The sequence below is a fragment of the Montipora foliosa genome, chromosome 5, assembly GCF_036669935.1.
Source record: "Montipora foliosa isolate CH-2021 chromosome 5, ASM3666993v2, whole genome shotgun sequence".
Lineage (NCBI taxonomy): Eukaryota > Metazoa > Cnidaria > Anthozoa > Scleractinia > Acroporidae > Montipora > Montipora foliosa.
The window spans coordinates 47,658,575-47,686,014 of NC_090873.1; the positions used below are offsets into that span (position 1 = coordinate 47,658,575).

The 27,440-nt window shown below is 38.6% G+C and overlaps 2 protein-coding genes across 3 annotated transcripts in view; one reads left to right on the forward strand and one right to left on the reverse strand.

Annotated features, from left to right (window-relative positions):
* LOC138004536 (patronin-like) overlaps positions 1 to 17,160 on the reverse strand; it is a 31,622-nt gene extending 14,462 nt beyond the window's left edge. The window contains exons 1-11 of one of the 2 annotated variants that reach the window (XM_068851073.1): positions 16,761 to 17,160; positions 13,398 to 13,505; positions 12,775 to 12,987; positions 11,848 to 11,933; positions 11,255 to 11,559; positions 9,161 to 9,916; positions 6,608 to 6,637; positions 6,080 to 6,248; positions 5,625 to 5,806; positions 2,537 to 4,842; positions 1,511 to 1,643 (exon numbers count right to left, since the gene is read on the reverse strand). In XM_068851073.1, coding sequence (XP_068707174.1) covers positions 1,511 to 1,643; positions 2,537 to 4,842; positions 5,625 to 5,806; positions 6,080 to 6,248; positions 6,608 to 6,637; positions 9,161 to 9,916; positions 11,255 to 11,559; positions 11,848 to 11,933; positions 12,775 to 12,987; positions 13,398 to 13,505; positions 16,761 to 16,829 — 4,357 coding nt within the window. In that variant the 5' untranslated portion in view covers positions 16,830 to 17,160. The remainder of the gene's footprint in view (positions 1 to 1,510; positions 1,644 to 2,536; positions 4,843 to 5,624; positions 5,807 to 6,079; positions 6,249 to 6,607; positions 6,638 to 9,160; positions 9,917 to 11,254; positions 11,560 to 11,847; positions 11,934 to 12,774; positions 12,988 to 13,397; positions 13,506 to 16,760) is intronic. The other variant, XM_068851074.1, reaches the window with a different exon arrangement.
* Positions 17,161 to 17,666: 506 nt separating this feature from the next.
* On the forward strand, positions 17,667 to 20,000 carry LOC138002831 (REPTOR-binding partner-like). Its single transcript, XM_068848808.1, has 2 exons — positions 17,667 to 18,074; positions 19,905 to 20,000. Exons 1-2 carry the CDS (start codon positions 17,667 to 17,669, stop codon positions 19,998 to 20,000), a joined length of 504 nt encoding a protein of 167 aa, XP_068704909.1.
* Positions 20,001 to 27,440: the final 7,440 nt, after the last annotated feature.

The window sequence follows — 27,440 nt, forward strand, 5'->3', positions numbered from 1 at the left end:
GCGAAAATTTGATGCGGTGTGACATCAGTAAATTTCATGTACACGTAGATAAAACGCGACCTGTTCCCAAATTTGCCACTTTCGCCGCCTTCCATCGATTCCGCTTTCTTGTGACAAGGTATGCGTTAAAATACCAAGAGATTGACTGAATTAGAGACGGTAAAACAATCTAGAAAACCGGTTAAAACACTGTATCAGATGCACCCGTACAAAGAGTAGCCTAATATATTCGGCTGTTGCATGCAAATTACTCGGCGCTCGACACAAATACATGGATCAACAATTACCATGTTATTATCATATATTATTCATCAATATAGTTTTTAAGATACTAGGTGGTACAGACAGTCTTACCTTTTCCCTGTACTTCAAAGAGACCTCTCAGTATCGCAAGCGGATGACTTACAGATGATCCTACACTGACATCTGAGGACTAATTGGCGCCCTCCCAGAGTAAGAGGAGTAGCGAAGCGTGAATTAAGAGGTGTTAAAAGACACGCCGAAATTCGTGTCACGCTCTACAAAATAAAAATATCCGGTATCTATCAAAAGATGAAAGTTTCTGAAAATCACTTCAAACCTTTGAAGAGCATAAGATGCATTTGGAGCAGAGGAAGAATAACAAATTGAGAGCAGAGCAGAACAGGAATTCCTCAAGTTGTGCAACCTTTCACTGTCAAGTGAAATAATGACATGAGCCTCACCTTGGAATTCAATAGTCAAAAGGGATAAATGTGGCTCGATTTACGCCACTGATAAAATTGAAATTCTCAATTTACTTAAAAACGCTCGATGCATCATGACGCGGTTTGAAAAAATACAAAGTTTAACAAACATCATTTCTCGAATTTTCCAGTAACTAAACTAAGAAAAAAGAATGATAGCCAATTTCTCGACGTCTCAAAGTTGTCCAGCATTCAATATTTGTCGCAATACCCAAGAAAGCTTTGACGTATGGCGATTTTTTAATTTCAATTTTTCAATCAATTTTTTTGGCGTTTTGTCAACCTGAGAATCATCGCAATTGAAGTAAAGAAGATGGCACACATGACAGTTCAAATACAGCATAATGGCGCAAACAGGAGAATTCGCCGAAGAAGTTAATCAAAAGGTCACAGGTTCGACTCCAGCGTTAGCGGAAAACGGATTTTTTTTCGGCTTCCTGGGAGAGTACTCTCTAGAGAGTAAAGGAACTTCCGTCGTTAAATAACGTGTACCTTTACCTTACCTCCAAGTCATCATAGAAAATTAGAATTCTCCATGATAAACTTCATTTCTTCACAACTAGGAAAGCACATTTAATTTCAAATGAACATTCGTAAAAATTCGTGTACCATTTGTCAACAACTAGCTCAGTTTCTCTTAAAATTGAACTTAAAAAAATTCCAGGCCAAGAAAAGAATTGTTCAACGATAACGCGAACGTGGCATTATTTGTTTCAAATAAGCGTTTCGTCCAGTGCCAGCCACACTCCAGACACTCCACACCCTTCCGTCCCGTTCTTCTTTACCTTTGTTATTCAGCATTACTTGCCCACCAATGCCTCTCGTTGCAGCTGTCAGCCAACTGATCCTTGCCCCAGGACTTCCCCGGCCAAGCTGTTTAGGGCTGCCATGCCTTCTGGGACTGTTCGTTGGACTCGTCTGTGCAGCAGTGGCATGTAAAAAAATGTATGGTTAACCTTGTGCACGTGTTGGGATATTTATGGACACAAATATCATCGAAATGTCAGTTCTAAGGAATCCCAGGAAATATATATCAGAGCGTTCTGGTCATTAAAGGGAACGGTTTAACCGGAATCATTAGCACTTATAACTCACAAAAAACTTCCTGGTCGAGTTTACCTACAATTTGTATTTCAGAGCTCTATAAACTCTATCATTTATAAAAGGGGCAAGGTCAAACATAGCAGCAACTGCCATAGATTTTCCGTAGCGTTTTGCGTGTGAACTCTTTTCTTTTTTTTGGAAACAGTTATGTATATAGACAACAGGGCAAATTTATCTCCCTATAATTGTTTTTTATTCTTATTTTCAATAATTTTACTGACTTTTATTTTAAAAGGGACATAGTGTTTGAGTGGATGTAGAGATTGTTAACCAATTAACTCCTGAACCCCCCCCCCCCCCTCCCCCATCCCCCAGTTGACGAGTAAAATCGTCTGGCATTATACACAGAGTAAAATCTATCAGGGTTGAACTGTTCAATGAAATTAGTATATACTAAAACAGTGCATAGCGTTGAACGCGCCCGCTGATTGGCTACTCAAACTCCGGATATCCTTTGCCATTCACCTCCGAGCAATTCACATGGAATTTGCGCTCGAAAATGTTGTAATCTTTGCAAGCATAAATGAGTGAAAATGATATTTTTGTGCTACATTATCTCACTGTTTTAGTATATACTAAAACAACTTTCCACCTCAGTGTCGGTGCTAGTGGTGGACATCCACCACTAGCCACCTCCACTTCAGTGAATAGATGCTAAATATCCGTTATCTTTCCTAAAATGGCAAAAGTTGTGAACCATGCCTCACCAATGTTTCCGAGGTGGTATTTAGCTGCTTCAATAATCTCGCCCCAGCCTCTGACTCGTCTGTCCAGCTAATCCTATGTGACGGATCATTACCAGATCCCTCGAGGCTGCTCCGTCTTTCAGTATGCTGTTCAGCAATCTTACTGCTGGTGTTCATACGAGATCCCGACGAGCCACGTACATCAGTATTAAGATCTCTAACAATTTGCCCATCAGGATTTTTTCTAAAAGTTCGTGACCTGGAAATGTTCGTTGTATCAGATACGCGAACTGGGCCATCCTCTCCTCTTCCGGGGTAAGTGTGTCCTTGTCTATCATTCTCCCCTTTGTTGGTGGGCAGCTGTCTGGAACGGACGTCATTGACTGATGATGCTTCTTCCTCAGCACCAATAACCTCCAAATCGTCAGCATCGCGAATATGATAAGATTTATCTTCAGACTGCTGCTGATTTTTATTTGTTTCTTTCAATGAAGGCTCGGGGAGCATCGAAAACTGATTAATTTGGTGATTTCCCGTTTCAACGTCTGCACCATATCCAACTTTAGTTTCTTGCTTCCTGAAAGTAGAAAAGCCATCAGACCGCCGCAAGTTCAAAGAATGTGACACATACGCTGTCTCTTCAATGTTCTCTGCGGATGATGCAACTTTTCTGAACGTTGAAAAACCATCAGAATGTCCCATACTGTCAATATTTGCTGACGGTGTTTCCTCACAAGTAACATGGTGCTGTTTCCCATCAACATAATCAAACTCTTTCGCATTAGCTGTTTCCTGTTGCTGTACGTCACTTGGCTCTTGTCTGACATTAGTTTGAGAGGTTCTATTGTATGCGGCATAGTTGTACGATTCGTCCAATCTTTGGCTTGTAACGTCGCTCGTAACGTCGCTCGTAACGTCGCTCCCAAAGGAAACCCCCAGCAAAGTACCCTGTGGTACACCACTAATAGGCAGACCGACCTGTTTATTTTTCTTGTAAGTTCCAAAATCCTTTGCTGGATGATCACTCCCGTAAACCCGAATAGCATCCTGGTCAAAATCAAACACATGCTCTTCCGTTTTGTTGGATTTAGAATCACATGAAGTGTTTTCTCGCGTCTGGGAACTGGATGGTTCATTTCCACAGGCACACGAGACAGAAGACGAGCGATCAAAGATAACCACATCACTAGGACTGTCTTGGGCTGCCAGCCCATGCGATCGCAAGGCGGCCTTATCGAAAGCTTGATCCCGTTTCCCGCGGGTCAAAGAGGGCGAATGCGCTGGCGAGCTCTCAAGAGAGTCCTGTCTCCCGTCCACACCTTGAACCGCAACCCCACTAGCTTCAATGCCTGCACTGCACAAAACAAGAGGCCTGGCGGCAGAATCCAGGCTCGAATGCGTATGTCTCTGACTTAGGTTACTTTGTTCAAATCCTTCACTATCAGTGGCTTCTGTGTTTAACTTGGTTTTACCATTATCGAGCACAAGTTCTTGTGACGCTGACAATGACGAAATAGATCCGGTCATCGTCTCATTTCCTCCAATCACAGGAAGACCAGCCGCTTTGGCAGATTCAACAGAAGCGTGACCTACAGTATAACTGCCACGAGCAAGCTGCTCAAATGATTTCTTCTGTGGCGGAAAGTCGGGGATGTTTTTTGCTGTAAGCCTTGGTGTCACGCTTGCAACTGGATCGTTTGGAAAGTCATCTTCTTGACCAACCAAGGTCGCTTCGTCCACTTCCTTTGTACCTTTCATACCCATTCTTTGGTTCCTTCGATCGAGTGAATTCGCAGGCGAAGTAGTAAAGAAAGTTGGCATAAAAGGAGCAACATCTAAAGGAGAGCAGGGGCTGCTGGGGGCAGTGGAATTCGCGGAGGAAACCGAGTTGGGATTAGATACCGCCGACTCTGCTGACTCTGTAATGGGTGACAGCTGATCAGAAGGAACATCGATAGGCGCATTTTGGACCTCAAGTCGGGTGGGCTGAACCGGAGAATTTGTGGAACTGGCCGCATTGCTGCGGGCGAGGAGTATTGGGTCATCATCATCTTCCATCTCGGTTCCATCTGGGATCTGTCGCAATTTGTCCTCTGTCAGTCGCTGAAGGACCTCAAGTCTGAATATATTCATGTCTTCGCTGCTTACGCTTGTGTTAAGTTCATCTTCATCTTCCTGAGACGTAGCTGCTTTTAGGAATTTATTTTTGGGTTTCGCAAAAGTACGAGGAGTTTCTACGCTTCTTCCAGCCTGAACTGCAGCCTCGATTTCCTCAAACTGGTTTAGTTCCTTCACAGAGATGTCGCTCAAGTAACTATCCCGGATACCTGAAGGAAATGAACGAACTCGGAGTAAGTCTCTGCGCTCTAGCTGAACAAAAGTGCTCTTCTATAATTGGAGAGACTGTCAATCGAATCAAATCACATGAAATGAAAATCAGTGGAGATCGAATAAAATGTTTTTTGAAGATAGAGAAAATCGGAGTATTCGCAGAAAGACCTCTTGGAACTCATTAGACAACCAAACATGACGTGCATGATGCCGGGAATCGAACACAGGCGTGGTGGTGGTCTCACCACTACGTATGCCGAGAGAAAAAAGTAAAAACGCTGCACTCCTACACGATTGCATTAGAAAGAAATTAACCTCAAAAATCGCTTTTCTTTCGCAAAACTTAAGTTATTGTCAATTTACTCGAGAATTCCCACAACCAAGCCAGAAGGATACATGGGTCTAGTCCTAAACTGCGTCACTTCGCCTTGCAAAGAATGTTTGCATTACAAATCAGTTCGTGGGACAAGAGTAAACCGATGACCACCGATGCCTCTTACTGGTCGAATTGCTGCTGGTTTAACCAATTTGCTACGTTTTACAGCTGATTAAAAGCGAACTTTTGTGAGAAAAACAACTGAATCTCTGCTCTTGGCAAAGAATTTCATTTCGACACCGTGATATTATAAGAAATTTATTTCCATATCGTAACATAATTACATCATGATACTGCTCCTTTTTGGGACAAGAATAATTGTTTTGGTTTCACTGCTCTAAATATGCGAAATAAAGGGTATTCACTGGCCTCAAGATTTGATTAAGCTGAAGATTTAATCACCTGACAATACAGAGTCTCTCGGGTTGCAATTTTCGGCTTCTTTGATATTTAAACTGTCAGTTGATAACCACACCGGCGAGTCGGTTTGTTCATCGCGCTTGCCTTTTGATCCTGTTGACTTGGACATCAGGTTGATCCCTTCTGCGCTCCTCTGGGGAACACTAGTTGTCGCTACATTCGGCCTAACGGGTAATAATAAAAAAGAAAACGTTATCGAAGCACTTTATAAAGGTTTATTTTAGGGTTGGAAAAGACGATGGTCATATGGGGGTTCCTTACTCAATGGAACGCTGAAGGTTTGTAAGCAGGATGAACTTAATACTTAGTACGTTTAATTCTCAAGGCTAAAAGTGTTAATCAGCAACCTATATATGTACAAAAATAAGGGAGGTCAGTAGGGTTAAGGAGGTACGGTAAAGGTAAGGGAGACTAAGGTAGGCAAAGGCAAGACTCACCGAAAGTCAAGCGATATTCTTTCATTCCTGCCGCAGGCCAGGTTACTATCTGATGAACTTGTCCCAGTGTCCTCCCGCCATGCATGAAATGACTGCCCAGTGGACTCCAGCTTTGCTCTATCAAGACCAGTTAAAGACTGCGAACGCTGAAGATCATTCAGCTTGAGTTCTGACACAAAGAAATGCAAAAACACCATAAATTCCAGCTGATACACCACAAACTAATAAAGCAATTCATTTTAATTTTAGCTTTCAGTGCAAGGCACAACAGCGTTTCGATTTTTTTTTTGGTTAAACCCTTTTTAAACAAGTTAAACATTTTAATTTTCATTGTCTTGCATTCATCACCAAAATGAATGTATTTACCTCACCTTTCTCTAAAACCACTTTAAATTAAGGAACGTAACACATTGCAGTGGCACTTTCGCAAAATAATCACGTTATTTGAACGTTATAGCAAATACCAGTAATGATTTTGAGTAGAACCACTTATAAGTTAATACAGCTCGTTATCCTTCTTTTACATACCTTGCAAACGTCTCTGAAGAATAGTCTCATCTGAAACGTTACAGTGTTCACATTATATTTTAATAAAAAAAACAACTTTAAAATTCACTGTTTTTATCTCATCATAATAACCTTCTAATTAAATTGAAAGACCTGAGACAAAAATAATTATCAACGCAGATATTGACAATCACATGATTATAAACTTGAATGTCTTGTTTACATACACGATGAAAGAAAACAATGTCAAGAAGTTAATGTAGTGAGAATGTGAAGAGGTTTAATTTTACAGATAAAATAATTTACCTTCTAAATTCAACAAAACGTTATCAATACCGTAGTCTCAAAATGTTAAGTGGCTATATTGAAACAATATTATTATTGTGTACATGTACATTTAAACAAAATAACCATTCAATATGTATGGGTTATTGACCAAGCGTGAGGTCAAGATGACTGGATATTGGCCAAGTTCTTTTTTTGCGTGTTTATGGACCGAGACGAAGTCGAGGTCCATAAACACGCAAAAAAAGAACGAGGCCAATATCCAGTCATCTTGACCGAACAATCTTGGTCAATAAAGGATTTATTATATGACTTAAAACACCAAAAAATGATCTTTGATCTTGCGGGACCAAGCGAGAAATCCCGAGCGGGCAGTATCGCTCCATCTTGCCCGCTCGGATAGCCAATCAGAGCGCGCGATTTGGTTCATCTTGCCCGCTCACGGAGCTAGTCATATAATAATTCCTAGTTAAAAACATGAAAATGGTAAATTAATGAAGTGACAACATGTCGAAATTGTAAGTAACTAAACAATGATGAAGTAAAAATATCTTTTCTAATATCAGTACTTACGAAAACGCAAAGTTATATTTATGCATTATTTTTGCCCACTTACATCATAAAAAATATTCCATCACACGAAACCAGAAACCATTAACTTACATAGATGTGGTTTGCTTTGTATCAATGATTTATGCAGCAAGACCAACACAAGTCATAACAATTTAATGCCTTTTGCTACTCTTTTTTTTACATGTATATCACAGATCTTCTGATAGAGGAATTAGATTTCTGTGTTCAAAAGAATTTTTTTCTTGACAAAACAGATGTGATCAATAAGTTAACAATAAATTTTGGTATTTGTAAGGAAGTTTCACATTGCTGTGCACAGGCACTGAGTAGCTTGAAAACCCAACACACACCCATGTGCTTTTATGAAGAGAAACGATTGATTCAAAATCATTAAGATAGAGAGATTTTTAAAATTTGGTTGTTATGATGCTATAACAGCAACATTGCACATTACCTGTGATAACTAACTCACTAACTTATGGTGATTCAGTTCCCAGAATTTTGAAAATGAAGACAATATTGACCAGGATTCAAATATACTACTTGTTAATTTTTGATAATAATCATTTGTACCAATGATATCACATTTTAACCTTTGTTAACCCATTTAAAGCATTTTAATGGCAGGACCAAAATTTGCTACATGTATACCCAGAACCAACAACCCTAAGTAACAAAGATAATAATCTTATCCTCACTGAAAAGTACTGTATATACCAAACTATTTAAACAGTACTCCAATGGTGCCTGGAAACTTGGCCCGCGAAAAAAAGGAAATGAATCACCTTTTCAAGCAGATGCTAACTATTACTGGTATGTAATATTTACATGGGGTGCAGAGATGGCGCAGAGGTGAGAGCGCTCACTTTCCACCAATGTGGCTCAGGTTTGATTCCCAGACTCAGAGTCATATGTGAGTTGAGTTTGTTGGTTCTTTACTCTGCACCTAGAGGTTTTTCTCCAGGTTAGGGTTGTGGTTAGCTGAAAACGCTACTTTCCCCCAAATGCTTGCCAAATTTTAGATCTTTTGGTGAAAACGAGTTCCTAGGGACAAACGATATAACCTAGACGACAATGAACTTTCTTCAACATTTATTGAAGAAAACTGAAACGTAAACTTTGAATACCACAAAAACGAGAAAATCAGACCTCAATTATTGAAATGATGGCGCAAGTCCATGAAAGAAGGGTAACTGAAGAAATTCTCCCCCGAGAAACTTGGCAACCTTTTATGTCATTTCTTCATCAAAGTCAGTTTTTCTCGGCCAGATGTTTACTTGGAGACCGAGATCATTGTCCTTAATATCTCTGTAAATCTTATAATAGAGAATTTTCCCAAATTCCATCTTTGTTTTCTTTACAAGTAATGCAAGTGTTTAAAATAACATGCACAATGCTTTGCTCGACTCGATTGACAGGTTTGACAAGCCTTCATTTTTGATCAATCAACAGCAGCCTAATATTAAGCATGCTAAACCTGGACAGTCATTCGCTGAAAAGTCACATAAGTTAGTTTGTCACGACGCACATTACAAAGTTAAGCTTTACATTTCTTCAATTTTCCGACTGAGTTGAAAAATTAGTCTCTTATTGGACGATTTCTTTAGTGTGTAGTATTGAGGGATTTTTTTAATGAGTCTTGCTGTATTTTTTACTTATTTACATATATTCAACAAACCAATTTAAAACTAAATCAGAAATTCATTTTGAGTTTACCTTCTACCTCCTCATGCTGAATATCCCATTCTTCAAAATCATTTATTGTTCTTTGTTTCTGCTTATTCCGGCGCGTCAGAAGGGACTGTTCTTGATGTCTGGGTGTAGTTTGGGGATTTACACATGAAGTAGCTACACAAGGCAAACCATGCTTCCTGTCTCCTACAAGAACAGGACGCCGCAGTATTCCACTAAATGGATTTTCTTTCTCCTTAGTCCTGTCATTTGTATGTTGAGGTCCATTAGAAGGAGATCGGAGCAAATCATCATCAACTGTAAAATCCAGTTGAAATGGTGACTTGAAAGACAAATGACTCTTTGTTTTGACTTGAGAATCCTTTTGTGATTTCATAGCACTACTTGTCATCAGTTCAATGTGATCTGAAGAAGAATATGTGAAGTGTCCATCCGCTGCAGAAAACCTTTCACTGTCACTGTCAGAGTTTAAGACAGATACACTCAAGCACATGTTATCTACAACATTCTCCTTGTTTGCAGCATCACGACGAAGATCAATATCTTGGTTCGACATTTGTGTTTCCATGGCATCGTTTTCAGGTGATTCAATCTCACACTTTTGAAAAATCTCAGCTAAAAGTGCAATAATATTGGGTTTCATGGCTTGTGATCCATACAAAATGTCTTCAAGTTTGAGAGCAAGAACAGATGTACAGATAAACTGACTACACAGAGAGCGAAACAGCTCAAGATTATGAATGCAGTGTGCAGTTGACAAGTTCTTGCCAAATCTAATATCTGCAATAATAAAAAAATCATTGCAACAACATCAAAGGTTTACATTAAAGTTCCACACTCAGGGTTTTGCCACTGGTCTTTTTCAATGTTTTTCAAAGAAATTCTCTGGTTGGTTAAGTTACATCAAAATAACATTTCCCTGTTGGCCAATAGTCCAGTGCATAGGCTTTATGCTGTTCTCTATACAATTTTGTTTTGGGATTACAATATACATGAAAAAAAAATTGTCCATTCTGATTGGCTAGGAGCAATGCAGTTTTCAGGTACATGTAACACATTGCAGAAAAGAAGTAATTTGGTACCAAAAAAGTACACAATCAAGCACTCCAATTGGTAAATAATCAAAGAAAGTCACAGATAACCTATCAAATGCGATCTCTGGATGACATAAATTCTTGGTCTGGTTTAGCCTACACTGCTTATGCTTAATTGTGCTAAGCTATCCTGAATTATCTCATGTATATTATTAATAAGTAATCACAAGATTTTTCCAGTGCAATTTATAATAATAAAATAATTTTATTAATTTCTATTGCACAATTATCAATATAAATTTTCAATTGCGCATTACAATATGATCTTAATACAAATAATAAAAAATACAAATGTAAATGTAAATTTAAATATATAAATACAAGTAAAAAATATAAGATTTATATATATCAAAAAGCATCAATTTTAATTAAATCATTAAATTGGAAGCTTAACCTAACTCCTAAAATGCGGGCAGTGTCCCTAGCCTTACATAAAACCTAATCATTCAAAGTAAGTGCTCAGTAAACCAAATCACTAAGCTGAGCATTTGACGCTAATCACTAAAATTTACGTAGTTTAAAAAAAATTACCTACTAGTTAAAAAAATGTTACCTGGTTAAAAAATAAAATCACCTAGTTAAAAAAAAACTGACTAGTTGAAAATAAAAATTAACTGCAACAGATACATTACATTGTCGCAAATACTGAAAGATGGACCTCAGGTCAGAAACCCAAGTGGATAGATACCTCAAATTATTTAACACATGCAACAAAACGCAGAAACTGTGAACTAAATGTATCCATCTACACTGTATATTGACCCTGGCTTTATCCATTTAAATTCCTTGTGGACATTTAATAATAATTATATTAATTGCTTCTAGAACTTATCTGGAACAACAGCTAGGGCTAGGTGCTGGCCGACTGAGATTTGATGGGAATACACACAACAATGCAGATTTCCAGGCAATATGCAGTACAATATAAATTAGACAACCAAAAACAACAGACACAAAACACTGCAGATAAAAAACAAAACAATTCCATAAAACTGACACAAGCTTCTTAAAACTCATGTTGTACCTTCAAGGCTGATGACTGTTGGCTGGTAAAACAGTACAATCCCAAGCAAATTTTGCCCATCACTGATGTCCTTCAAAAGGTCTTCCATTACTGGAAATTCTGTTTGTATTTTAGGCTGCAGTTGATCACGACGAAACCTAAATCGTTTGGCCTTGTCTTGATTTTGCAGCAACTGTTCTGCATGCAGCTTCTGTTTCTTGAGTTGATTATCATTTAGTACAGAACAGAGTTTGTTGATCCACAAAAGCAATGCATCCTCCATATCAAAAGGCAGCTCTTTAGAAGAATTAAATGATGAAATCTTGCTGCAGGAGTGAAATGAATAACACATTTAAAACTTTAAAAAGACACAAATTCCAACAAGTTATTGCCATGATTCTCAAATGATCTTTCAACCAATAAACTGGCTGTGGTGCTATCGTGGCACCCTACTCTATTAAGTGGTGACTGCTAACCCCAAAATGGAACAAAAGGGGAGACCATGGTTGCTGTTGTGGTTGCTTTTCCTCATACTAGGTATTCAAAAGATACCTGCCAGCACAGATTAACCTTGCAAATAAAGAAATAACAAAATAAACAGTCAAGTGATCTACCTGACACATTGCACAACCTGCTGAACTGTGACAACTTGTGCAGAAAACGCACTCATAAGGCAGTCCATCAATGCAAGATGAGTAGACTGAAACAAAAACAACTACATGTATCAATAATTATATTAATTACCGGTAGCAATAAAAAGTAATACTGTAGCAAGGCCGAGTGGTAAGAGCAATAAAATGAATAAAAATAAGAAAATATTAAGTACAAGTCCTTTCTTAGAAATACTTGGAGTTGTTTGATTCATCTTAAGTTTGTAGCTCGATCAGTTCAAAACAGACATCACACCATGGCATGGTTTCTTACAGAGAAGTGAGGTGCGCTAGCATGATGATGTAGCAATAAACACACATGTCCAGTAACAGGAAAGCATGGGTTCAAATCCCACTCAGGTGTACAATGTAAAAACAAAGCTACATTGTACATCTATCATACCAATGTGTTCTAAACCTTTATTGTCATCATCACCACCATCATCATATCTTTATTTACCCTGATTTTAGAGTAGCTTGACGTAGCTAGTACCTTTGAGCATTTACAATCCCAACCATGATACACCACAGAGGACAGTCTGACCAAAACAACGGGAAATTCATGCCCTAAATGCACTCCTTGCAAATATGTGGTTTCTTTTAACTGAACGTCCAACAAGGTTTGAACATTGAAGGGTTGTGAGAACATGCCTACCGTTTTTATCGTCTTTATCCAAGAACACTAGAGAGTCTTAGCATTTGCAGATGTCATAACTGAGCCAGCACTTTCCCCTCACTTAATATAAAGACCCTGAGTGTTGGTCTGGTCTGAGTCAAACTCCCAACCTCCTCCATACAATGTACGTGTACCTAGCAGCCCGGTGCTCAACCAAATGAGCACCGGTGTGTGATAAATTTCATTATATTTAAAACCAGTTTACATGACTGTACCTTTCTAAATGGTTTCCTTTGTTGCAATGCTGAATCTGTCACAGCAATGTCTCCTTCTTCAACCACATAAAATCCATGATGAGAGAGTGTTTGAATAACAGCCCACTGACCAACCACAGGAGGTTCACCACAAAAAATGCTACTGCACACTTTACAATATGCATTACCACTTGTCAAGAATTCCTTCACTTCTGGGCGAACAGTGATCCGATTCTATTTGGAAACAAACAATGTACATGTAAATCCAAACAGTAACAAGTGATATAAAAGAAATAAGAAGGGAATTGTGAGAACTGGAGAGGTGTTATTGTAAAGGGGAATAACTGAAGCACTTGCGAGACAAGTGTTGAACTGACTGAGGGTTCTCACTTTGATCTTCTCCAAGCTAAACTGGGCTTTTATAATAACTGTAAAACAGAGAATTGACTGAGGATGCAAAGGGGGCATTGACACATATTCATACATGTATCTGCTTCAGAGCTAAATGAACTAATGGTTTTTATCTATTTGATCCAACAATAATGTAATACAGATACATGTAGGTTTTGCACCCTCAAAAAAAGTATTATACTTAATGTAGATCTAAAACTAACAAATAATATTTAATAATTATTATTATTTACCTCTAAATCTCGTTGAATTGGGCTGGTGACTTGTGAAGGAATGTTGTCAAATTTCCCATCCTCTGTAGCACGAAAGACCAACCAGTACAAAGAGGCTGCAAATTTTGCCTGATTTAAAAATGTTTACTCATGTTATCTCTAGCACATTTATACAATGACAATACAATAAAAAATATATTCAAAACTACCTATTTTACAGTAAAGCGCATTTGATCATGTATGTTAAAGAAAACCCCACTATACAGCATTTTCACATGACGTCACAGCAGCCATGTTGGTGTTTCAAACCAAATGAATGGGGGCCATGATGGTGTACCAAACTAATCCTCTGGGATTTGAACTCTATTTTTATGCAAATACTTTCTTTTTTTTCAGTAATTCAATATGGTTGCTGGTCAGGTGAGTGATTATTATTATTATTATTAGATGCTAAGATGTAAGATACTTGAATTGAGCAAACAATCGAGTTGACAGAACATACCTCAGTTGTCTAATATTTAAAATAATTTACAACTGTATTCTGGACACAACCATTTGATAGCAGTCACCATGATTAATTAATGCTCCTAAAAAACGCACCTTGCAACATCGATTATTGAAAAGAAAGGAAAGAAACTTTGTGTGTTTAGGGTTAGGGTTAGAGTTAGAAGTGTCCAGTAATTCTAGCACTGGAGCACTAATGGGACACTGTAAACTGGCTGGAAAAGGGCTCTTTAGAAGGACTGCCTTGCAAATACACTGTACATGTAATGGTATATTTATTTGAGTAGAGCTATCTAATTTATACTGTAATAAAAACTGAGTCAGTAAGTAGACTGATCTCATCCATTACAAGGTGTACATTTTCAGCATTTCACAAAGTTGTACCATTATAGCAGATTTGTTTCTTTTTACCACCAAGCCATGCTAATTTACATGTACTTTTAGTTGCTACGATCACTGTCTCAGTTTTCATTCAGAGCAACTGGACTGTCTTCTATCCATACTGAGAAAGGTTGCAGATGTGCAAGTTTGCTTATTAACATCCAGAGTCCTTTTCCAGTAAATACATTGTATAAAAGTTATTGTTTAATAGTCTGCTAACATTTTAAGTAAAATGGGATTGTTCAAAATAAACTGAATTAGGGGAAACCCCGAAGTACTTCTGATGTTATTTGGCATTGACAGAAAAGCTTTGTTTTCTTTTACAAATACGATCTGACCGAATTTGTTAAAGTCACTGACTGAGGCCATACAGTAGATCTGTAACTCAGGCCTTCTGATAGTTATTACGCGATGGTGCGATTTCGCACAATCGACCTCAAATCGCATCTGAACGCACAATTCACGAAAAATCACATGATTCACAAAAGAACACACAAAATTCATAAAATAAAACATAAATCAACAAGTTTCTTAGGAGTTCCTGCAAAAATACGCCATTTTTAAGATGATTTACCTCGGAAAACGGGTAAAAAGCCTTTGTTACCTTCAATTTCGTAAATATTTGAGGTTCAAGGCGTTATTTTGCATGTGGGTGGTACAAGTCTCATTTTTAAAGAGTCGCCAATTGGTGTAACACAAACACACCCTTTGTTCAGATTAGCAAATCTGTTCAGAAATATAATACTGCACACAAAAACAAAGTGTAAGAAGCTAGTCGTAGCATACAGGAATATTAATAATTATTGATCATTCATTTGGCATGTTAGCTCTCTCCTTTCAACTTTTAACGTGGTGCACCAATAGTGCAGAAGACCTCATTTTTTTTACTTGTCCCAACTAATGTCAATCAAGATTCATAATTACTGTTCCCTTACGTTCAAGGCAGTAAAAACATGTTTTTTTTATCCTAAAACCTTGAAAAACAAGCTTAAAATTGCTCAGAAAAAAAACGCATAATTAACAATATTTATCGCATAATAGGCCTTTCTTATTGCATAATCTGCCCTGCAAATTTCGCAAAATTTGCATTTTTTCATCGCACCCTATCAGAAGGTCTGGTAACAATAGTAATAAATATTTCCCACTGTTGTCCATTTCAAAGCTATGCTTTAAAGGAAGGTGCCTGCTATTGTTATTGCGCATACATTCTGCGCATCTCAAGATACTCGGATTTCCTATCGGCTGTGCTTATCAATACAGGGATATTTTGCGCGGTTCAAAACTATTCCAAGAAAGCAGAACATAGCAAGCGCTCTTGGTATCCAAAAAGAAAATTGGGGGTAACCATGCATTTTTCAGAGCTAATTAAGCTTCTATTTGGAAAAGAATGCCATACATTGCTCTGTTGATAAATTATCTTCGAAAAATGCGTGGTTACCCCCAATTTTCTTTTTGGAGTTCAATAATACTTGCTAAGATCTGCTTTTCCCAAATATTCAGTAAATCAGTCGATCGCACAAAAATGCCTTTGAATTAGCAGGCACCATCCTTAATTCCGCCATAAAAAAACACTATATAAGGTGCCTTTGACCAGTAAAGCTGCTGATAACAGTACACCAAGGCTGCTGCCTGTGAAAATTTTCCAGGAACCCTTCAGGCTTCCAACATTAAACGCTAGTAGCGCAAGTCATTTTCAAGAGCCCAGAATTAATTAATTCCAGCTGGGATCATATTTACAAGAAAATGAGGATGAATCAAGGAAAGTGCCTGTTTGGTCTACTTGTTTAGAAATTTGGTCGCCTGCGCTCGCAAATAAGGCACCCCAGGTGTGACTGGAAACCATTAGGCATCAGCTTTGGTTACACCACTAATGTAACAACTAGAGTGGTAACAAGTGATCTTGTATTATGTGTGTGGTTAATCACAGAGAAGTAGCTAAAAACCATGTAGCCACAACAGAAAGGTAGAATGATGTTGATAATAAATTTTGGACGCTTTGGGTAAGACAGAGACTTGGCAATAGTTCATTTCAATAATATTAAACTGCTTTGCCACCAGATTAAAAAAAACAGGATCAACATCACTGACTTTTAATAGATCAAGGAAGGCCCCACTTTCAAAATTATAATTACATTACAATATTATTATTATTTTAAAAATAAGGTTAGCAATTTCATCCTTACAGATATTTGGGTACTTGACTGTAATTGTTATTGAGATCTTTGACTATTAAAGATGACACACAGATTTCATTTGCTCTGTCAAGACGTTTGCTTTAGAGCACTTGCCAAATTGCAGTGTTCACCACTTGAAATGCCGTGTCTTGTCAACATTTCAATGTAGTCTGTCTTGAAACAAAAAAATTGTAAACCCTGCGTAAATAATTCACAAAAGATACAGCAATTGGCAGCAGCTTCGAAAGATCAAGTCATTTTAAGCTTAACTTTTACAATCTAATAAGCTTAAAGTACGCTTAATATTTTAAAGTTACAAACAAACCTCAAATGGATCATAATCGGTCACAGGAATCACATTAAATAAGGCGTTTTTCACTTTTAACTCATCCATGTATTGTTGTACTCCTCACTCCACCCTTGAGTCTTACACATCCATAAAGTCCAACACTAGCTTGGAAGTACTGAGTGAACTATATCTTCCATGGGCCGGATATTACAACTTTCAAAATCGATCGCATTAATCAGAATGTCAAACTCCACCAAAAAATCACATCATTCCGGCTAAAAATTTGCATTCATGCAAAACATCAATTGTCATGTTAAAGGTTTCATTCACCTTCTCTGCTCATGGCGTTTATAGCAAGGAAAAGGAACAAAAAAAATGGAAAATCTTCTTTGTTATTCAACATTCGAACCTTTCAAATTAGCCTCCACGCCTGCGCAAAGGCGCTCCTCAATTTCGGTACCAGTCCAATCTCGTTCCCAGAGCCCACGTGTCTTTTGGTCAGCGCTGACCAAAAGACACGTGAGCTCTGGGAACGAGAATGGTACCAGTCTCGCCTGGTCCCTCGTATGCGAGGGTCATGAGAGGGCCTTTCATCTCCCCCATGCCCCAACTGGCACTTTTCCTCTGACCTTATTTGGGAGATGCTTCGTCATTGTCATATGACTGTCAGGAGGACAAGGAGGCCGCTAACGTCACTACTTATGTAAACAACTTCCTGATTGGCTTACGCAAGTTATGTTTCACTTCTCGTTTCCTGGAGACTGCAGTTTTGTCCAATCAGATGAAGAAATTGAGATTGTTTACGTGTCAATCAATAAACAAAACATTACATCACCTTGTTTTCATCGTGGAACGTGATTCAACGAGGGAAAAACGAAGAATGCTATGATATAGATGCTGTGAAAGGCTGGTTTTCGGAGTTTCTTGAGTATTTGGCAGTGAATGGCTGAGGCCTCTCCATTATCTACAAAGAGGAAATCATTCGAAGGAATAATACTTCAAGAAGTCAACAGTCCAATCGAAACAGAGGGTATGAAGTTTTCCTGGGCTGCTTCTTCTCGAAGGACAAAACACGATAGTATTTCTTCAGTGGACAGCAATTCTTCGTCTGATTCTCCATTCCCAGATTCTCCTAGTTTTTCAACTTCAAAAATGAACTCGATTAAAAAGCCCTGTGGTAAAAAGAGGGGCAGGAGGCCTTCGAAAATCGATCTTGAAGCAAAACTTGAACGAAGCCGACAATCTGCACGCGAATGTCGCGCAAGAAAGAAACTGCGATACAAGTGTTTGGAAGATATGATTGCCGACAAAGAAAGCTATGTTTATAAGCTTCGAGACGAACTTGAAATGGTAAGTTAGCGGGTGATTAACTTGGGACAGTCGTATTCTTTCTAAGAAAATCTTAAGAAGTTTTCCTTTACATCTCAGGTTGCATTATTTGGACTTAGCTTATTTGCGAAGTATATTTTGGTACGGTATATACTTATAACCTTTCCAAGAAATTGATCGGTTTCCTCGTTAAGTTTTGGCCCATTTGGGGAACACATCCGAGGCATGCCAAACAGATAAGATCCAATTTGTGCATGTGAACAAGAATTCCAAACGAGGCCTCTTATGTCACTTCTGCAGATATTAAGTTCTTCGTAAAGAACTTGCCAAAAACACCATCCTAGCTTAGAGTATGGTAATCTTTGTTTACTACAGCAAAGCAATATACCTAAGCTTCCGGTAATTCTTAATAAGTGTTTTACGAATGTCCTGTTTTTTTGTGAACAAAGGTTGTTTGATTTGTGGAAGGTTATCTCATTGCCTTTAGAATTATGTATTGCTTTGCAGATAACTGCGCATTATTTAAGTGAAAAAATGATGTGCCTTTCGTTTGCTGTTTTAGTTTGCCCCACCCTTTCCTAATGTTAAGCTTGGAGGTTAAAAGTTGTGCTTTTCACTTACTTTTAAATGTGAGAGGATTCATACTCTCCACCCAGCATGGCGCATTCTTTAATTTCCGGTATGTTTTCTTAACAGTGCTGGCCCCATCCACATGTATCCGGATATTGTTGTGTCTGCAAATAATTTTTTTGCGAATACGGCTTGGCCGTCCACACGTATCAGGCAAATTTAGCAGCCGTATCCGGAAATTTCCAAATACGGTCTCCAGAGTCCTGAGTAGTAAATTATTTTTTAATATGCTGCAAATTCGGATATATGTGGATGGTTTTATCCATGCTCACAGAACACTATTGGATCCAGTCTTTCCCAGGTGAGATAAATCAACATGGGGTATCGACCTTGAAAGACTAGTATGCAACTTGTTGACAAGACAAAGAAAATGCTGCCAACATAATTATGATTTTGCACATACTCATCAAGCAAATCTTTGCCTGGGCCCTAGAGTGTATCCGGATGCATGTGTACAGTAAAAACAATTCAAAGACCATTGGAATATGTAACCTGTGGATGCAGATATTTTTGAATCTGAAAAAAAAATTGCAGATACAAAAATCTCTGGATTTGTATGGATGGGGCCTAAGCCAGTGGAATTTTTTTTAATGAACATATAGGGCATTTTCCATTTACAAAAAATTTCTGGTGGAAATTTCCATCGGGTGAAAAACGTGTTCCATTTAACTCAGGTCGGTTCGCCGCCCAGTGATTGCGATTTTACGCGCCAAAATTTAAAAATGTGGCCGTAAATAGCCTGGAAGTGGTGAGACCTTTCAAAAGTTGTAAATGGGACACACATTTCCATCGGAAAGTTTCCAACGGGAAAACAGGGCTACCTTTTGAGAAGTTCTGTTTATTCCAGAAATTTTCCAGTGGAACGAACCAAAAACATGTGTTCCATTTTACATCCCAACTGCAATTTTCGGAATTTCTTGGTAAATGGAAAACGCGCATAGTAGACTTCTCTCTCTTTCTTTCTTTAATATATTATATACATGTACATATTTCTTTCTCTATAAAGCCATGTAAAATTACCCAGTCATCTTCTGTGGATTAACATTAGAGAAACAATAGATCATTAGTCTCTTCTTTCCCTAATGACTTCAGAATGAATTTTCCTTACCTTACTTTTTTGTACAACCATAGGGGCTCTTTGTATCTGAGCTCCATTCCCAGACCTTTACAAAGATTACATGAGGTTCATTGTGCTTAACACTGACTTTTTACACATTGCAGTATCGTTACTGGTGCAAGGCTGTGGATAAAGGGGTATACCCCACAGAACTCCAGCAGTTCATTAAAGAGCATGCAGCTGATGATAAGTTGCAATGATGTGGTGTGGAACAAATCATTGGCTTGTGGGAGGTCATGCTGACCCGTCTGTGCAGTGTGGCAAAATATCAACTCACTACTTTCACATGAGATCTCCATTGACCTCTGTAGGTGCCATCGTCATGGTGCCCGAGTTCAAGTGTCCAGACTCTTTCGTGAGGCAAGAATATGAGACAAGCGATCAACTACTATTTATTTGATAGCATAGCAGTAGGATGAAGGATGACTGTTTACTCTTGATTTCTAACCTTTTGTTTGGTTGGGTTTTTTATTAAGAGCGCCTTTAATTATGTTAGGGTTCACATTTTGGTCAACATAATAATGTCCCCAGTTAATCTGTACCACAGTTTTGCTGCCAGTTGGAATTTGTAACCATGATAGGTTTCATTTGAACCATTTCTTTTATATTATTAATTTTAGGTGCAGTAACTGTCAACTGGTAGCTTGATAACAAACGTACTTGCACTGTAAAAAATGGTTTCCATACTTTTCACAAGTTTCACTGATGTCACAGCATTGAAAAATGCACACCATTGAGCAAAAAGAAAATTAAAGAGGTCTTTTAGAAAGAGATCATTGAATAACCCAGTGAGGTCCACGAATGCCAGCAAGGCCGTTGGCAAAATCTGGATCGGCCAGACCAGACCGGATCGGATCGGATTGACAAAAGACGGACCGAATCAATAAAAGAAATTATTCCCTCCAAAAATAGACGGTCTCCAGACAACGCGCTGAAGACAGGAGAAGTCGAATTCTGTGCCTATCTCTCTTGTGTAGTCGTCTCCTCATTTATTCAGACTCGTCAAAATGTTTTATTTTCAGAGGTGATTACAGATTCCAAAGCGGAATTATGAAAGATAAGCTGTGACGAATTGACTGCGTGCGCGACGGTCTTCTTCTTCAAACGTGAAACTGACAACAATGTTTTACTTTACCCCAGTCCCTGACAATTGCACAATAGCCTGATTTAGCAACAGAAAGGGAGCGTCAGTTGACGAAAGGAGAGCCCGCAGAATATTTGGGATTGTACTCTAATATGACATAATATGGATATTTTTGCTGCACTCGCCATCGTCAACTGACATTCCCGTTCTGTTGCTAAATCAGGTTATTGTGCACTTAGAAGGGACTGGGGTAAAATAAAGAATTGTCGTCAGTTTTCATGTTTGAAAAAGAAGACCGTTGTGTACGCAGTCAATTCGCTTATTGACGTCAATTTGTCATGTCATATCTTTCATAATTTCGCTTCGGAATCTGTAATCACCTTTGGAAAAAAAACATTTTGATGAGTCTCAATAAATGAGGAGATGACTACACAAGAGAGAAAGACACAGAATTTGAACCTGTGGTCTGGTGTTATTGATCCGGTCCGAGTTTTGTCAATCCGATTCCAGTCCAGTCCAGTCCGATCCAACCCTGGTTTTGCCAACGGCCTGCTAGCAATGTTGTTCAGAACTCAGCTCTCCATTTTGCAGCTTTTGTTTTGCAAATGTTGCCCCAATCAAAGTGAACAAACAGTGCTGGCATCTTTTGAGTGTCTTAAATGTGGCCATTTCTACAAATATATTCTGTGATTACCTCTATAGTGGTGTGCTTCATACTAATGGTCATTACCTCAGCTCTCTTTTATAATGCTCATGCTTTGGGGCATTTATTGGTATACACATTAATTAGCATCAAATGAATCAGATGGGCGTAAAAAGCCCATGTTGATTATAATTATTTGGCTGTTTTTCAATTTTGTTCAAGAGGGCAAGGTTTTTCAGTTCAGTTCAATTCTAAGCCACTTGCAAAGGTTCAGCTGATTTTGAGCGAAATTGAAAAACGGACAAATATTTGACATGGACTCCTTATTCCCCAAGCCCTTCAAATATCACTATCTTTTTCAAATGTTCTCTTGCCACTATCAAATTTTGTGCCACACTCAAGTAACTTGGTGCCACTAACATGTACAGCATCATATGTCAACAAGTTTTTGGGTTGTATCCCTTGTTGGCTTAAACCCTTGGAGGGCATCTTTCAGAGTAGACTGCTTAATGATAAATTTGGGGCAGGTACAAAAGCTGGACTGGATCAACTCGGATCCCTCACCTCAGATCAAGCGAAAAACAGTTTTGTAAGCCACAACGATTTGCCGTTTTCCCCAATGTCACCAAGGTTAGCTTAAGGATTAGGGTTAGGGTTAGCCTTAAACCTAGATGTAGGCTAGGCTAAACCCAACCTCACTCTCACTCTTGTTTTAGCAATACCACAGGTTATAAATTAGTAGTAGGATTTTACTGCTGTTGTACTGACAGTTATAACTGTATTACCTAAGTTTAAAAAAGCCATTGTGTTTTAAAATAAATGTGATTTTCTTAGGGAAGTAGCATGGGTTATCTGTAAAGCATGTTCTTTGCTAACACTATTGAAATAATAAGACTGATTTTAACTAGTTCTGTATGCCTGGCCCAGTTGTTGAATAGACCTCCTTACATTTGTGTGTTTAGGTGCCTGGCCTTTAAATGAAAGTGAGGCTGGTGTTCACCTTGTTATGATACAGACCTCATTTATGTTAATGGTGTAATGCTGTTGTCATGAAAAGCAGTTAGGTATCTACCAAAACAAGGTGAACTCCAGCCTCACTTTCATTCATAGGCCAGGTAACTTAGCACACAACTGTAAAATGGACTACAATCAAACCTCTGTTAAGCGGTCACCCTCAGGAAATAGCCTGGTGACCGCTTAATAGAGGTTAGCCAAATGTCCCCAGCGACGAAGAGCGAGGAGAAAGGGATGTTTTTGCCGGCTAAGTAGAGGTTTCCTAAAATCAAACCCGTAATGTGGCAGAAATTTATCATTGGCCAGTTTCTCGAAGATCCCGAAAAGATGTAGCAAAATCTCAAACCTTTTGTATCTGCACAGTTTTATGTGCATTCATACCAGAAGTTTTACGCGTATACACCTCTCTGTCTTTAAGTACCGATCAACTAATTTACATTGTATTGTTCACGACAACAGTAACGTCAAATATGAAAACAGTATTTGCATGCGAGTACCAGTTTGAAAGTGACAGTTTTTCTTGTGGTTGGCTGCAGTGCCAACTAATTCAAAGGTATTTTTGCCCCGGTTTATGATTATGCGGGAAATGTAGATCTTAACAAGTGTTATTGAAATCAAAAAAGAAAATTGGGGGTAACCACGCATTTTTCAAAGATAATTCATGAACGATATTTGTAAAAAGCTTTAAAATACAAAGGCACGTATTATTGGCGTTCTTTCTCAAATTGAAGCTTAATTATCTCTGAAAAATACGTGGTTGCCGCCAATTTTCTTTTTGGATACCAATAGTACTTACTAAGATCTACTTTCTCTGCATAATTTTCAACTGCACAAAAATATCCCTGTATAAGTAAGCATCACAGATAAGAAATCCGAGTATCTCGAAATGCGCAGAATGTATGCGCGTCGGGAAATTGATAGGTGACCGCTTAATAGAGGTTTGACTGTATTAAGCTCATCAACGCTAGTCCAGAAAGAAAACTAAGCCATGTCAAAAACCTATTGCCCTACTGGCTACTATTTCTTTTCTTGGCACATTTTAGCATCATTAATAAAAGTACTACTCAACCGATGCTCATTAACATGGAATCTTTTTAAATTAAAGTACCTATCACCTAACAAACTTTTCTACTTTATTTATTCTCTGAAAGAACCCTAAATACATTGTGTTGTTTTAAGAACCTTTTGTTTGAAATTTCACTTTTTTTATTGGCTTTGAAAGACAGGAAAAGTGGTCATACTTTCAATAAAGGGTTGACATCTCAGACTGCTTTGCACTGAGATAGTTCTTTGTAAACAGCAATGCAAATTAACCGAATTTGTGATATCAACTCAAGTAGAGTTTTACTTTTTTTGTTTTGTATTTTTTGACATTTCAGTTGATTTTGTAGGCATAAACGTAACGTAAGAACCGTGCGTGTCTGGTCTTGTCTCAGACAGAGGTGAGAGATGGTTTCATGCAAACTGGGACGCCTAAAATACTCTGTTATAAACATGGCGGTTCACGAGTGAAGTTCTGGAAGTTGTCTCTCTGGCCTTTCTGGAGACGAATTCCAGGACCTACTGACACTATCTGGGCAAGTTTTGAAAGCTAAAACCTTCAATCGATGCGTTATTTTGCTGGTAAGACTGGGTGGCCCGACACTTATGAAAAAAACTATGAAATGAGAATCGGGAGTCTTCCCTTGTCATGGAATGGCAGAATTACCCAGAATTCTTTTTGGGCATGAGCGAACTTAAGAAGCACGAGACTGGTTCTCTTCGAATGGCTGAGGCGCGGCAAGAGGAAATGATTTCTAGCCAGATACTCAGGAGTAGGCGTGGTGTGTGCTGTGAACGTAGATTTTGGATTTCGGAACAAGTTTTTATCATAGAAAATTCGCGACAAAGTTGCGCTTTCATTTCGCTGTAATTCTCGTGTCAAAGAAACGCTATAATAATGTAAATAAGGGAATAACGATATTTATATTTGCAGATTACCTGTCCTCTTACTACGAAAGTCAAGCTCGACATCTCTATGCAATAAGCGCATTCAAAATTTCCTCGTATTACTTGATAAAAGTATATGTTGCTTTTTTTTGTCTGTTTTTTTTCTTTTGCTTTTTGTTTTGAAAAAAGGAAAAGGGTTTCAGTCTGCTTATATGAAAAATACGTTTTCTCTCCCGTCCCTTCTTATCCATGATCTTCGCGGAACTTACATTCTGTTCCTCAATAAACCTGGAACAACCAGTTATGGTCTTAGTTCTCTTTTTGCTTAAGTATCAGCTAAGTTGCGGAATCCGCTACCTTATTTTATCCGTACCTATGAGTTAACTGGTTTTAAAAGAGAATCCAAGGCCTCATTTTGTACAGCGGCTTTTCTTTTTAATGAATATATCTTTAAATATTATGTATTTAGTAGGTATCTGTATATGCTATGTATTTTAGCTGTAAATGTAATGTGTCGAAGATATTAGCTCCTGTAGTTATTCGGAAAAAGCTTATGACTGTATGTATGTTACGTTCAGGAGGGCGCGTGCGCACACTTTGTAATCTGCGACTCCAGTGCTTACCATATGACAGATAAAATGACTTTCTCTTGAATATATAAGCCATCTAAATCTTACTCTATATTGACAAGGGCGGTTTGGAGCTGTGAGTAAGCGTGGGATTTGTCACATATGGTTTAGGGGCCGACATATCTATCCCTCAATGCCGTACCGGGAGACAAGGTCGGTAGAAGAAAGCAGCGAAGGGCCAACTGCGTCCAAAAGCGATCGCACGGGCCGAAATCCCGGGATGACTCGTTTGGTACGACGCTCCAGCGCCGGTGTCTGGAGATACTGCGTTTTTCTCTCTTGTTCAAACATTCCGTCAGCGCATGCGCAAATGTTCTGGCTCTTCGATACCTTGCCTACCAAAACAAATGAACATACCAGTTTTTTTTTTTTTTTAACCAGCAATTGACATTTCAGTTGATTTTATAGGCATAAATGTAACGTAAGAACCGTGCTTGTCTGGTCTTGTCTCAGACAGAGGCGAGAGATGGTTTCATGCAGACTGGGACGCCTAAAATGCTCTGTTATAAACTTGGCGGTTCACGAGTGAAGTTGTCTCTCTGGCCTTTCTGTGGACGAATTCCATGGCCTACTGACACAATCTGGGCAAGTTTTGAAAAGCTAAAACCTTCAATCGATGCGTTATTTTGCTTGTAGGACTGGGTGGCCCGACACTTATGAAAAAAACTATGAAATGAGAATCGGGAGTCTTCCCATGTCATGGAATGGCAGAATTACCCAGAATTCTTTTTGGGCATGAGCGAACTTAAGAAGCACGAGACTGGTTCTCTTCGAATGGCTGAGGCGCGGCCAGAGGAAATGATTTCTAGCCAGATACTCAGGAGTAGGCCTGGTGTGTGCTGTGAACGTAGATTTTGGATTTCGGAACAAGTTTTTATCATAGAAAATTCGCGACAAAGTTGTGCTTTTATTTCGCTGTAATTCTCGTGTCAAAGAAACGCTATAATAATGTAAATAAGAGAATAACGATATTTATGTTTGCAGATTACCTGTCCTCTTACTAAGAAAGTCAAGCTCGGCATCTCTATGCAATAAGCGCATTCAAAATTTCCTCGTATTACTTGATAAAAGTATATGTTTTTTGTTTGTTTGTTTGTTTGCTTTTTAATTTGAAAAAAGGAAAAGGGTTTTTCTGCTTATATGAAAAATACGTTTTCTCTCCCGTCCCTTCTTATCCATGATCTTCGCGGAAATTACATTCTGTTCCTCAATAAACCTGGAACAACCAGTTATGGTCTTAGTTCTCTTTTTGCTTACGTATCAGCTAAGTTGCGGAATGCGCTACCTTATTTTATCCATACCTATGAGTTTACTGGTTTTAAAAGAGAATCCAAGGCCTCATTTTGCACAGCGGCTTTTTTTTTTAATGAATATATCTTTAAATATTATGTATTTAGTAGGTATCTGTATATGCTATGTATTTTAGCTGTAAATGTAATGTGTCGAAGATATTAGCTCCTGTAGTTATTCGGAAAAAGCTTATGACTGTATGTATGTTACGTTCAGGAGGGCGCGTGCGCACACTTTGTAATCTGCGACTCCAGTGCTTACCATATGACAGATAAAATGACTTTTCTCTTGAATATATAACTGAGCCATCTAAATCTTACTCTATATTGACAAGGGCGGTTTGGAGCTGTGAGTAGGCGTGGGATTTGTCACATATGGTTTAGGGGCCGACATATCTATCCCTCAATGCCGTACCGGGAGGTAAGGTCGGTAGAAGAAAGCAGCGAAAGGCCAACTGCGTCCAAAAGCGATCGCACGGGCCGAAATCCCGGGATGACTCGTTTGGTACGACGCTCCAGCGCCGGTGTCTGGAGATACTGCGTTTTTCTCTCTTGTTCAAACATTCCGTCAGCGCAAGCGCAAATGGTCTGGCTCTTCGATACCTGGCTTACCAAAACAAATGAACATACTGGTTTTTTTGTTTTTATTTTTAACCAGCAATTGACATTTCAGTTGATTTTATAGGCATAAATGTAACGTAAGAACCGTGCGTGTCTGGTCTTGTCTCAGACAGAGGCGAGAGATGGTTTCATGCAGACTGGGACGCCTAAAATGCTCTGTTATAAACATGGCGGTTCACGGGTGAAGTTGTCTCTCTGGCCTTTCTGTGGACGAATTCCATGGCCTACTGACACAATCTGGGCAAGTTTTGAAAAGCTAAAACCTTCAATCGATGCGTTATTTTGCTTGTAGGACTGGGTGGCCCGACACTTATGAAAAAAACTATAAAATGAGAATCGGGAGTCTTCCCATGTCATGGAATGGCAGAATTACCCAGAATTCTTTTTGGGCATGAGCGAGGCAACTTAAGAAGCACGAGACTGGTTCTCTT

Excerpts from the sequence above, each read along its gene's own strand:
- LOC138002831 (XM_068848808.1), top strand. The coding sequence starts at position 17,667 with ATGGCTGAGGCCTCTCCATTATCTACAAAGAGGAAATCATTCGAAGGA. Across the intron at positions 18,075-19,904 it reads TTCGAGACGAACTTGAAATG|TATCGTTACTGGTGCAAGGC; the intron begins GTAAGTTAGCGG and ends TACACATTGCAG.